The sequence below is a fragment of the Oncorhynchus masou genome, chromosome 23, assembly GCF_036934945.1.
Source record: "Oncorhynchus masou masou isolate Uvic2021 chromosome 23, UVic_Omas_1.1, whole genome shotgun sequence".
Classification (NCBI taxonomy): Eukaryota; Metazoa; Chordata; class Actinopteri; order Salmoniformes; family Salmonidae; genus Oncorhynchus; species Oncorhynchus masou.
The window spans coordinates 63782200-63795171 of record NC_088234.1 but is presented as its reverse complement, the minus strand read 5'-3'; the positions used below and the strand labels follow the sequence as shown (position 1 = coordinate 63795171).

The 12972-nt window shown below is 46.9% G+C and overlaps 2 protein-coding genes across 2 annotated transcripts in view; one reads left to right on the top strand and one right to left on the bottom strand.

The window, feature by feature from the left end:
- The first annotated feature begins 1781 nt into the window (after nt 1–1781).
- Nucleotides 1782–7628, top strand: LOC135511188 (zinc finger protein 883-like). Its single transcript, XM_064932810.1, has 2 exons — nt 1782–1903; nt 3840–7628. The coding sequence occupies exon 2, from the start codon at nt 3981–3983 to the stop codon at nt 5619–5621; it is 1641 nt and encodes a 546-aa protein (XP_064788882.1). The 5' UTR covers nt 1782–1903; nt 3840–3980; the 3' UTR covers nt 5622–7628.
- Nucleotides 7629–8064: 436 nt separating this feature from the next.
- The window catches only part of LOC135511187 (storkhead-box protein 1-like), a 52050-nt gene continuing 47142 nt past the window's right edge, over nt 8065–12972 (bottom strand). The window contains exons 3-4 of the mRNA XM_064932809.1: nt 10080–12927; nt 8065–9152 (exon numbers count right to left, since the gene is read on the bottom strand). Coding sequence (XP_064788881.1) covers nt 8999–9152; nt 10080–12927 — 3002 coding nt within the window. The 3' untranslated portion in view covers nt 8065–8998. The remainder of the gene's footprint in view (nt 9153–10079; nt 12928–12972) is intronic.

The following is a 12972-nucleotide window of genomic DNA, read 5'->3' as shown; positions in this document are numbered from 1 at the left end:
CTCTGCTGCCAATGACTGGAACGAACTGCAAAAATCTCTGAAGCTGGAGACTCTTACCTCTCTCATTAGCTTTAAGAACCAGCTGTCAGAGCAGCTCACAGATCACTGCACCTGTACATAGCCCATCTGTAAACAGCCCATCTATCTACCTACCTCATCCCCATACTGTATTTATTTATTTATATTGCTCCTTTGCACCCCAGTATCTCAACTTGCACATTCATCCTCTGCACATCCTACCATTCCAGTGTTTAATTGCTATATTGTAATTACTTTGCCACCATGGCCTATTTCTTGCCTTACTACTTCTCTTATTTGCACATGCTGTACATAGAGTTTCCTACTGTATTATTGATTGTATGTTTATTTATTCCATGTGTAACTCTCTGTTGTTGTATGTGTCGAACCGCTTTGCTTTATCTTGGCCATGTCGCAGTTGCAAATGAAAACTTGTTCTCAACTAGCCTACCTGGTTAAATAAAGGTGAAATAAAAAAATATATATGTCTCAAGTTTTGAGGGAGCTATTGGCTATTGCTGACTACAGGAATGTCCACAAGTGCTGTTGCCAGGGAATTGAATGTTAATTTCTCTACCATAAGCCACTTCCAACGTTGTTTTACAGAATTTGGCAGTATGTCCAACCAACCTTACAACTGCAGACCACGTGTATGTGGGCGAGTGATTTGCTGATGTCAACGTTGTGAATAGAGTGCCCCATGATAACAGTGGGGTTATGGTATGGGCAGACTTAAGCTTCAGACAACAAATACAATTGTATTTTATTGATGGCAATTTGAATGCACAGAGATACCTTGACGAGATACTGAGGCCCATTTTCATGCCATTCATCTACAGCCATCACCTCATGTTTCAGCATGGTAATGCACAGCCCCATGTCGCAAGGATATGTACAGAATTTCTGGAATGTCCCAGTTCTTCCATGGCCTGCATACTCACCAGACATGTCACCCATTGAGAATGTTTGGGATGCTCTGGATCGACGTGTAAGACAGCGTGTTCCAGTTCCCGCCAATATCCAGCAACTTCGCACAGCCATAGAAGAGGAGAGAGACAACATTTCACAGGCCACAATCAACAGCCTGATCAACTATATGTGAAGAAGATGAGTCACATTGCATGAGGCAAATGGTGGGCACAATAGATATAGACTGGTTTTCTGATCCAGGCCCCTACCTTTTTTTAAGGTATCTCTGACCAACAGATGCATATCTGCATATATCTGTATTCCCAGTCATGTGAAATCCATGGATTAGGGCAAAATGAATGTATTTCAATTGACTGATTTCCTTATATGAACTGTAACTCAGCAAACCCTTTGAAATGTTTGCATGTTGCATTTATATTTTTGTTCAGTATATTTGCACATCACTACAACACTGTATATAGCCATAATATGACATGTGAAATTTCTATATTCTTTTGAAACTTTTGTGAGTGTACTGTTCACTGTTTACTGATTGTTTATTTAACTTTTGTTTATTATGTATTTCACTTGCTTTGGCAATGTAAACATTCAGAGAGAGACTTTCACTTGCTTTGACAGAGAGAGAGAGAGAGAGAGAGAGAGAGAGAGAGAGAGAGAGAGAGAGAGAGAGAATAGGGGGGATAGAAGAGAGGAGGGTAGTGAAGGCGACTTTGAACAGTCGGCCTAAAACTCGGTGGCCTGAATCGATGTATTACTCCGGGGCTATAGAGGGCAGTCTTGATTGCATGTGCCAGTGACAAGCTACAATGCGTTGTTGGCGCCAGAAGATCAGTGGCGCAAGCTCTACAGAAAGCGAGAGAGGAAGACTTTGCAGACAGTCGCAAGCAAGCATCCAGGAGAAATCGGTTGTGCAGAGCCCTTAAACTTTGTTTCATCATACCCCGAAGACAAAGAGGTGGGTACCCTGCGGACCTATACTAATTAATATCCCAAACAGCTGTCTATTTTGACTGTTTAGGTTGCCAATAAACAGGCTATAGGATTAGTTGATAATTGTGTACACGTTTATTTTTTATTCAGATACTTAGTTAAGTTATATATTCCTAAATTCTGCACAAATTGAAAATATTCCACTATCAAATGTTATTTTACTTCTGTGACTCATTTTCACCCAGTGACGGTCCCAAGAAAATGGACCTCGGGCCCCGTATGTGCTCGGAATATAGCCAGCTAGTTAGCTTGATATCTAGGCTATGTAGCCTGCTAGCAAAGTACGCTAGCGCAGTAGCTCGCGAGGCTAGGCCATATTGAGTGGAATGCTGTCGCATGTCGATGATATTTGGGTAGCTTGGTGCTCGAACGTTCTCAAACTTGCAAGACATTGGTAAATTGAATTAACTGAGATTATAAAGCATTCGTCTCGTGTGTATTTTATGATTTCGAAGGCATTTGATCCGTGCTTTGTTATGTATTTGTTATATAAGATGGGGTCGCCTTTCCCGGGCTTTTTAGCGAGGCGAATACTCCTCGCCCGGATAATGTTAGCCATCTTTGTTTCAGGCTGATTTATCGGAATATGGCGAAAAACTACCCCATCTGCACCTCGGTGTTATATATTTGGGTTGTATACAAATGTATTTTCTGACTTTTTTGTGGTTCTTCCTACCGTTACTTAAAAATAGATTTTTTTAATACTTTTGGAAACCCCCTCGTAGTTCTGTAATGCGCTTTGAAGGGCGGAAGCTAGCGTAGCGGCAGCCATCTTATGTTTCCTGGCTAGCTGGAAAGTGGTGGTGTGGCATAGACAAGATGGCCTGTTAAAACTGCGCACAAGTTGTGTCCGAGTTTCCGCATTCGTTATTGTATTCGTAATCGTGGAAAAATGACTTGGGTGAATGTAAGGTTTGTTGCACATATGAGGGGAAACGCTTGATTTGTTGATCAGCCATGCGGCTAACTAACTAGCCAGCTAGTTATCAGCTACAAAGCTAGTTAGCGCGCTAACTCGCCAAACATTAGCCGCTAACAATGCTGTATCGTGAAGTTGTTTTCACCTCCCCTAGCCAGCTAACTAGCGGGCTAATGTTGGCTATGTAGCCAAGGTGGTTAATGTTATGTTGGCCAAGGTGGTTAATGTTATGTTGGTCTACCTGGTTAAAGAGTGTGTTTAGACTATTTTCATGCAATTTCAAATGTTTAGTCAACTTAAGGCTTCTGTGAAACCCTCGTCCATCTTTTATATCGGTTAGTCAGTAATTGCATGTTACCCATTCTGCATCTCCCTAGATAGCCAGGTAGCCTCAGCTCTTGCGCATAACTTTGGTGCTAAATAACATTTAGCCCGCTAGATAGCAATTTATAGCCAGCTAACGAAGTATTAATATGTATTTCAACTGTTTCAAATAATTTCTAAATTCGTGCGATGTTTGCCCTTTGTTAGATTACGGGAAACACCATTTGTCTCTGCAGAATTAATACAAGTATTTTGTACTGTGTATTGTTGACACTGGTACTCCTGTCACTTGGCTAGTTAGCCTTAAATTATTGCTAGCTGGGGGTCTTGGCTGGCTAGTTATCTGGCTAATAATAAGTGTGTCAGTGCAGAAGCTATGGCTCCGTATAAAGTTTCAGATGTTTTCTTGATTTGTAATGCACAAACTGAACAGCGTTCTGCCTACTTTTTTAACCCCTTTTCTGCCAGGATAAATACCTATAATCTATTACTGTTACACCACACCAGCAGCTCTGTGCTTTAGTATCAGCATTGAAACTGTTGTACAGTACTACTGTTCAGTTCACTTCATTGGCATTGAAACACTTTAGTTGAGATGTAAATGATAGCTCAATGTCACATCACTTAATCTGTATCTTATATTGCTTCCACCTGACAGGTCTCTGACTGACTGAGAATCTAAGCACTACTACCAACCCTGTTGTGCTAGCCATACTAAGTGGATCTCTTCCTACCCCAAGTCCCTCTAAGCTTCCCGTCCGGCTCTAAAACGGAGGTCGTCGGGCTGGAGTGTGTTCTCATGGCTGACTCAGAGACTGAGTGTGACACACCCGGCCTTGACACGCTGGGGTCGGAGTGTGTCATTGCCCACAGCCAGGTTGACCTGCATTATGCGGCCGAGACGGAGATCATGACGGAGGAGAAACGTGGCATGGAGCTGGAGATCCACGGGGCAGACCTGGCCAAGATCCAAGGGCTCACAGCCGTGGCCTGTGTGGACGCCATCGTCACAGAGACTGACCACGACTACGTGACCAAGCCGGACCACCACGGGGAGATCCAGTGCTTCACCATGGGGGGCGAGGGCAAAGGGGAGGCGCTGCTGGGAGAGGTGCTGCTAAAAACAGAGACTGAACATGTGGTTAAGGTGGAGTCGGACCACGTGGGCGGCGAACTGACTGTGGAGTCCGAGAATGGTGTGGTTATCCACGAGGCCCATGGCCTGCAGTGCAACGAGTGCGGAGAGATCTTCGGCAGCATGGCCGACCTGCACCAGCACTTTGAGATCCACAAGGCCACCAACCCTTACATCTGCGTGCACTGTGGCGATAGCTTCGCTGTGGAGTCGAGCCTCAAGCAGCACATGAAGATCCACATGAAAGAGAAAGCGTATGCCACCACAGGCGTGGAGATGGTGGGAAAGGGGGTGATCGATGCTTTCAACCTGAAGTCTCACCAGATGATCCACAGCCCGGAGAAGCCCCACCGTTGCTCGGAATGCGGCAAGAGCTTCGCGGCGGCCATCACCCTGCGGGAGCACATGAAGATGCACTCGGAGGATAAGCCGTACAAGTGTACTCAGTGCAGGAAGAGCTTCATCCGCCGGCGCCACCTCAAGAAGCACCAGGAGCTCCACGCCAGGGAGAAGCCCTTCACCTGTTCCCAGTGCGGTAAGGGCTTCACCACGGCCTCTAGCCTGAAGCAGCACCAGAAAACCCACGCAGGGGACAAGCCTCACCGCTGCACACAGTGTGGGAAGTGCTTTGCCGCAGCCGCAACCCTGCGGGAGCACCAGCGCATCCACTCTGGGGAGAAGCCCTACAAGTGCAACCAGTGCAGGAAGAGCTTTGTCCGCAAGCGCCACCTTAAGAAGCACCAACTGGTCCACTCGGGTGGGAAACCCTACCTCTGCGCCCAGTGCGACAAGAGCTTCAACCACTCCTCCTCGCTCTCCCGGCACCACAAGGTCCACCTGGAAGCACGCATCTACTCCTCTCCTCCCCAGGGCAAGGCCTTCTCCTACGGGTCCACTATGAAGCAGCAGTCAAGAATGCACCAGGGGGGAGGCGCGGGAGACAAACCGTACACCTGCATCCACTGCGACAAGAGCTTCAATCATTCCTCCTCCCTGTCCCGCCACCAAAGAGTCCACTCGGAGGGGAAGAGCTACACCTGCGGCCACTGTGGGAAGAGATTCAACCACTCCTCTTCCCTGTCCAGGCACCAGCGTGTTCACCAGGAGCAGAAGCAGCAGCAGCAACAGGTAGTGGTGCAGCAACAGTACAGCGCCGTTCCTTCGACGAAGGGATTCCCCCACACCACCATCCTCAAACAGCGTATCCTGGCCAGCGAGAAGCCATACAGGTGCTCCCAGTGTGGAAAAGGCTTCAACCATTCATCTTCTCTCTCCAGGCATCATAGAATCCACATCGACCAGTGAGATCCCTACACACACCTACTCTCTCTCACTCACACACAGCCCTGACCGACACCCACCCCTGTGATGTTTCTGTTCTACCAATCGGTCCCGAGCTCCAGACAAGGACTACAGCCAATAAAACCCGGCCAGCTCTCCCAGTAACAGTGTAGTGGTCAGGGGCAGAGTTTAATTTGTCTCTGTGTGGAGCAGTCGATACAGATGGACGATGACACAACCAAAATATCCTTTTCAAAAGGAGAGAAATCAAAGTTCTAGCCTGAACTTATAATAACCCTTTACAGACAAGCTGTTGAAGTTGGGTTGCTTGACAAGTTCCTAGGACTTTCAGATCAGTTAGTTTTGAATAAATTGTGTGATAGACATTTTGAATGAGCCTGTGTTTCTCCTTTGTGATTCTTCGCTCCAGAACCCCCTCTTTTTGATTGCTTTTAAAGAAAAGAAAAATGATTTGATAATCTAGATGATAAATGTTACCTGACTAACGGAGAGAAACACTTGTAGTTATTTCACTCGTGCATAATTCTCCCCCTACTATATGGAGTGCTTTTCCGATCTAACCCTCGTTGAGGTCAATCTCCCACTCTTGGCTACTGATGCAACTTGCGATCAAGTCATACTGTCTTGATGGCATAAATTAGCAATTTTTCAAATGTGCATTTTTTTAACCCATCTTACCACCTGTAAACTCATGGGGGGGACAGATCCTATGTAAATAATGGTTGATTTATCCTTTTTTATATATCTGTATAGGTGACTACTGTGCAGTTTTGTTCCAGAAATTAGATGTATTTTTTTTATAGTAACATCCACATACTCTCTCACCTCCCTTCTCCAGATTCCTTTTCATTGATTGTTTTTGTTACAGAGCTACCAGGAAATGTTGCTGCTGCTCTCGTATGTACATACTGTCATATCTGGGTTGCCATCCAGTGAGATGCAGCTCCATGTAGATGGGTATGTACCCAGTGATGTGATCTGTACTGTACAGCTAAAGTGTGGAGAGCAATACTGCCTCAAGCCTCTGTATTTTGGGATGCAATTAACAGTCATGAAAAGGAGAAATGGACAAAATCACCGTAAAAAAAATAAACTATCTGGTAGCATTATCTGAAGTTGACTTGCGTCTGTTTTTAATTGATTCCCTATCCAGTTCTTTCAGCACCAAATGTAACATCATTATTAGTTAGACGATGGACTCTGATGTTCAAGAGTTATTTCTTTACTCATTCAATTAGCAGTGTATAGAATTATAGTTGATTTCACTGAATGGTTTGGGAGTAGAAGTGCCCAAATTGGACAGTGTAATAATAGGTTGTTTACTACCTATCTAGACGACGATAGGTTGCTTTTAGTGACACCACTCTTGACTTTGAACTTCCAGGTTTTTCCAAATTCCATGGGATTACGCTTTTTATTTACTGTTCTGTGTATAAAAAAATAAAATAAAAACATTTAAAATAATAAAAAAATACCATTTGGGTCATTTTGAAAGGGAAGAATAGCTATCATACTGTTTCTTAAAAAAAATATGGGAAGGAATTTTTATTTTGAGCAGCCTTTATTCTTTTTACCCCTTTTTGAATAACAGTTGTGCTTCAAACGGTAGCATAGGCTTATTCCTTGTGTTAGATAGGTGCCTTACTGCATGCTGTAGAAATGTATGCTGAGCTGTCATAAAACAAACAAAAACTTATGGTTTGGCAACTCCTTTATTCTTAACGTACACCCCAGCATTTTAAGTTGATGTCATTACTTTATTATTTTTGGGCTTCTATGTACATTGTTTGCACACTGTTACATCTTCATTGTCATTTAATTTTCTCTCCTGTCTTTGATTGGCATTCAATGTAGATTTTCTTCAAGGTTGAATTAAGGAAGTGAGAATGTTTTTGATCCCTATATGGCTCTGATAACCGTAGAGGTCCCACCCAGCTCCACCTCTCCCCACATTTCTGACTGCTACATATATGGATAAATAAAAGTTGACTGTCAACATTGCATAAATGGTTTCTTTTGTCTGATTTGTTATTTTGAAGTCTGGTAATGACACCCACATGCTTCTTGTTACATGTTAACAGTGGGCAGGGCCAATGTAGAAGTTTAATATTCATTAATCCATGTTATTTGAAAACTTCTTTCCACCTAACTTGGAAATTCTCAAATTTATGTTGGTGACGATGCTTTTGCCTCCCCCACAGACTACTGTAACCATCAGCCCATTGGCTCATTTGAGTTTTAAAACATGCTTCCATTTCTTTTGTTACTGCGTCCAATTGGGGGCAGCCTTGTCTAAGGTTTGCTTACCTCATTCCCAACCAATTATAGCCGTCCCTTCTAGTTGTAAAAGTCCCACTGTTTAGTAATGACCTAATTTTTAAGAAAAATACAAGTTAAACACGCGTCATCTCGCTATCACCCAACACTAAACCACCTCAATTCCTAACCTGAGCTCTCCCAGAGCCATGTTGATGTGGCTGGGATTTCTCTCCATGTACACCTTGTCCCTGGAGCCTCAACCTACACCCAGGACTTAGCTTATCACCTCTGTCTGCCAGGTTCTCGTTTGTATCGGCTGTTACTGAGCGACTTCAATGAACTTGTTTACTTACAAGAGGAAATCCTATGAAAGGCAAAGTCACTGCAGGGTAAAGGGTAGGTAGGCACTACTATTCAATACAATGGAGCTGAAAAGCTAAGCCCCAGGTGCTGGTGGTGGAAGAGTGACGGGTTCCGTGGAGAAGCGAAAGGTACTACTTATTTTCTTAAGTGTAAACAACTTTCAGTGAGGTGGTGGCTTGTGTGGTACATAAATATTTATTTGTGTTACACGTGGCTACAAGGAAAGGTATGAAAATTCAATTTCAGGCCTAGTGGAAGGACCATGCAAACTCACAGTACTACCTCCTACATCCACACCACTTATTGATTGATCATGCATTCATTGCAGCAGATTCACTAGCCAAATATGTCTCAGGATATTCCTGTTAAATGTTATATACAGAAAGAGGAATAAAATATACAAAGATATCCACTGGGGTAGGTCTGGGTTGAGCATAAGTTGCTCTTATACACTATCCCGGGAGGACTGGATAGCTAGCCAGCATAGACAATGAGGAAAAGCTAGGTGTTCACAGCAAGTTTATGACAGGAGTGAAACAAACATGCTGGAAGTCCATGAAGATAGGCTGTGAACCCCATATCTGATTGCACATTCTTACTTCCCACGCTTTCTGATGGCGGAACAGACGGAGCTGCATCAGGGGACTCATGGGAATCTCACACAGAGCTGCGTCAGGAAGCTCATGGGCCCTCACACGGAGCTGCGTCAGGGAGCTCATTGTCCCTCCCTCTGAGATGCATCTGGGGGCTTATGGTTTCTATACGTTCATGACTGGTGTGAGCTGTAGCAAAGAGCTCTGTGGTCTCATGGCGGAGCTCTTGGAGTGCAGTTTCTCCAGGTTCTGTAGGAAACCTCTCCTCTTTAGACCCTCCAGAATCACTGTGTTGTTGGTTGCCAGAGTCACATGGGTGCTGTAGGGAGAAACATAGAAGAACCGGGTATAAATTATAAAATGCACACAAAAAGCTCCTGTGGGGAGATGAACCATATCAGTAGGACAGAAATACAATATGGAATACACTGGTAGACACACACTTACATTCAGGGAAAGGGGAAGGGGATACCTAGTCAGGTACTAACTATACTGTGAAATTCAGGGTGAAAAAAAACTACTCTTCACCACAAAAGGGAAAATGCCAAGTTCTTATAAAGTTCATGCAAAACTTTTCCCCTCTTCAATGTTAAATGTGAGGGTTTACCCATTCATTATTCACAGTAATCATCCCCCTCTGTATAAATACTGCCTGGTCTAATTGGCTACGGGGTGTTTGTTCAGCTTTATATCCATTTACATGAAAAGGGAAGAGAGGGAAGGCACACCGCCGACCAGGGCCATGTGTCATCTAACTACCTCCAGCCTCAGCTTATTTTCACTGCAGCTCCACATTCTTCCACCCTCCCTGGGCCAGCGCTATAGGCAGCTGGCTCTGTAGGCCCTGTTGCCTCTACCTCAGTTAGAGAGAGGCTAGGTTTACAGCTGGAGAAAGGGGTCTAGGTCACAGGTGAGAAGACAAATAAACGGGATTTAAGGGCCAAATGCCTCTATGTGTTTCTGGCAGACTGAGACCTTAGGACAGGAGAGGAGAGTATGGGAAGAGGTCCTGCTGCCTGGAACAGTCCCATTCCTGGGGTATATACATTAAGGGAGAAGTGAAGATATAAGAGTATTTTGTCTTTCATAAAAAATACTAATGCTGGTGAATAGCATGGTCATTTAACAATACCTAGCTAGTGCAAATTGTCACAATCACTTCACAAAATATAATGAGACCTTTTGTTAAAAGTGTTATAACTGCAATCCATTAATGTTCGATGATGATTAATACAAAGAAACTCACCAGGGCGAGTCTATCCTACTGTCTCCCGTGTTGCTCTGACTCTCCCCTGCCTCCCCCATCATCTTTCCCCCTCCGGCTCCACTGGACATGCCCAGACTGGTACTTGAGCTCTGAAGGCCTCCTCTCTCCCTCAGGGTCTCACAGCCCCCCTTTTCGTCCCCGTCTTCCTCTACTCTGCAACCCCAGTGAGCCGACTCCCCGTCCCCCTCGTCTGCTGACTTATGGAGGGTCTCAGCGTCAGACTCCACCTCGCTGGTCTGGCAGTAGTCAAATATGCTGCTGTCTGCCACCCCAGCATGCTCCAAACCCTCCAGGGAGAGGCTGGCGTCCTGCCGTCGCTCCCCAAGGATCGGGGCTCCTCGCCTGGGGCTGGGATCACTGTGGGTCCCTGGTGACGTCTGGCTGAGGTGGCTAAGGGTAGAGCGGCTCACTCTGACGCACCTCTCCTTCCCCTGTCCGTGGGGGCTGTGAGGGGACAGAGAGGGGTATTGGTGGATGGTAGAAGAGTGCTCCTCCGCATAAGTGCTATCCCAGTCTCCTTGGGGAGATTGGGGGTCGGGGAAGTGGGGTTGGGGCTCGTGGTAAGAGGAGTGAGGTTGGTCGTGGTAGTGAGTAGGGTCTTGGTGGTCGAAGTGAGTGTCTTGGTATATGGTCTGAGGATCGTGGTAGAGGGACTGAGAGTCATGATAGTGAGACATTCGTGTTTGATAGATCTCTCTGTTGTTAATGACTCCCTCCTCACTCAGATAAAGAGAACTACAGGCATCCTCATCTTCTTCCTCTGCTCTCTGGTAAAGCCTGTGGTCATCTTCTATAAACTCATCACTCTCTATCATAAAGCCATTACTCTCCACCATTAACCCATCAATGTCCCCATGCTCATGACCTGGACTCCTGTGCTCTCTACTGCCACCACTGCTGTGTACCAGACCATGCTGGTTGGGGGTGGTACTGAAAGCCTGTTGGTGAGAGGAGAGCAGGTCAGGCCTGTGGGTTAGGTCTCCCTGTGTGTCTGTGTGTTTGAAGGAGTGCCTGCGATGCACCGCAGGCTTTGGCCAGGTCACGGCCGGGTCGCACGGCTGGGCAGGGACTTGGTCATAGAGGTGGGTACTAGGGAGGTTGGCATCAGAGTCTAGGGTTTGGCTTGTTACTGCTGGGTGTCTATGGTCCGTTGTACTGCCATATTCTGCTTGCTGTGTTGTTCTATGCTTTCCCTCCTTCTCCTTCCCTCCCTCCCTGCTGTCACTCCCTCTGTTCTTTCTCTCCCTCTGATATCTAACCTTGTCGTCTATCCTTAGGGTGCTGCTCTGGGGGTATGCCGAGCTGTAGTCTGACGGTAATTCTCTGGGGGGTTTGGTATCAGAGGAGTGCAGGAGGAGGGGGTCGGTGGTGAACCCCCTCTCGTGGAGACGGTCACATGACCTGTCCTCGGTTGTACGAGACTTTCCAGCATGCTCTGTGTCATCAGCGGTCACTTTGTGCGGGTCCCAGGATTTGGAGCGGTGTCCCACTCGTTCTCTCCTGCCTCCTCCTGAAGTCTTCCTCTCTTTCCCCTCCTTCGCTTCCTTTCCCTCTCTCCTCCTCTGTTCTTTGTGGGTCATGCTAGGGGCCACAGTCTGGGTTGGGGCTGTATCTTTCCCAGGTGGTTGACCCTCAAAGGGGTTGTCAATGCGTTTCTTATAGAGGCTTTTCCCCTCCACCGCTCCTGGATCCTCTCTATGGTCTGGTTCATAGATAGGGACCTCAGGTCTGAGGCGAGAGGGGACCAGCTCCTCCCTGTCTGGGTCCACATCCACACACACTGGGGCCGTAGTCTTCAACCTGTCTTTCTGTTTCTCCCCGGAGGAATGCGTTCTTTTGCTGCGAGAGGCCTTGGAAGTAGATCTCCTGCCCCCAGCCCCTGCTCCGAGTACGGGCCGGGAGGAGTGTTGTTGTCTGGGCTTGGAGCTGGTCAGGATCTCAGTGGACATGCCCTTGTCCACTACCTTGTCCCCTCTGTCTACCCTGTCCCCCTTGTCCAAACCTTTATCCCTTTCCACCCCTCTTTCCCCTCGTCTTTCTGTTTCCGTCCCTTTCTCCCCTCCTCTCTCCCCCAGTTTCTTCATTAGTACAGTGTGGCGTGTCAGGTTGTCCACAGTGAGCTCAGGGTTGATGCGTCTGATGATGGCGTGCTCCAGGTCTCTGGGCAGATTGTTCAGATCCTCCTCGTCCCTCACCGGCCACTCCTCCGGAGGGAACTGACCCGAGAACGAGGCATATTCTTTCTTCACTTTCTCCTTCTTCCCTCCATTCCTCCTGAAGAGGCTGAGGCCAAACCTCCTCCCCGGTTTGCCCTTGCTGCTGGCGGCGGTAGCCGTAGTGGTCTTGCTGACCTCGCTAGCCTGGTAGTCTGCGGCCGTCGAGGTTGACTGGTGCTGGACTTGAGGCTTGTGGTCCCGGGACCACTTTAGACTCTTCCCTGTGTACTCGCTAATAGAAACAGAAACCGAGTGCTGGTCTGGGAGGGATGGAGGAACCGTGGTGGCTGTAGTGGCCGTAGTAGCAGGATTGTTCACGTTCTGGGCAGGGGCAAAGCAGCTGCAGGACTTGCAGTGGGCCACCAGAGGGGGCTGTGAGTGGCTCTCCAGGGTGTCATTACTGAGCAGGTAGGTGATGGGGGGAGGGGATGGCAGCTCATTGTCTCCAGACCCTGAGGTCCACCAGCTCTTCTCTCTCACCAGGCTGTTGGTGATAAAGTAGGTCTGAGGAGTGACAATGAAATAGCCCTCTCCTGTGTGGTAGATCTTCCTCTCTTTGATCAACGAGCCCAGAGCGTTGTACAGGATGTCCTGAGTAGGGATGGTCATACCTGGCAGGAAGAGAGAGAGAAGATCAGCATCATTAGTTAATACAG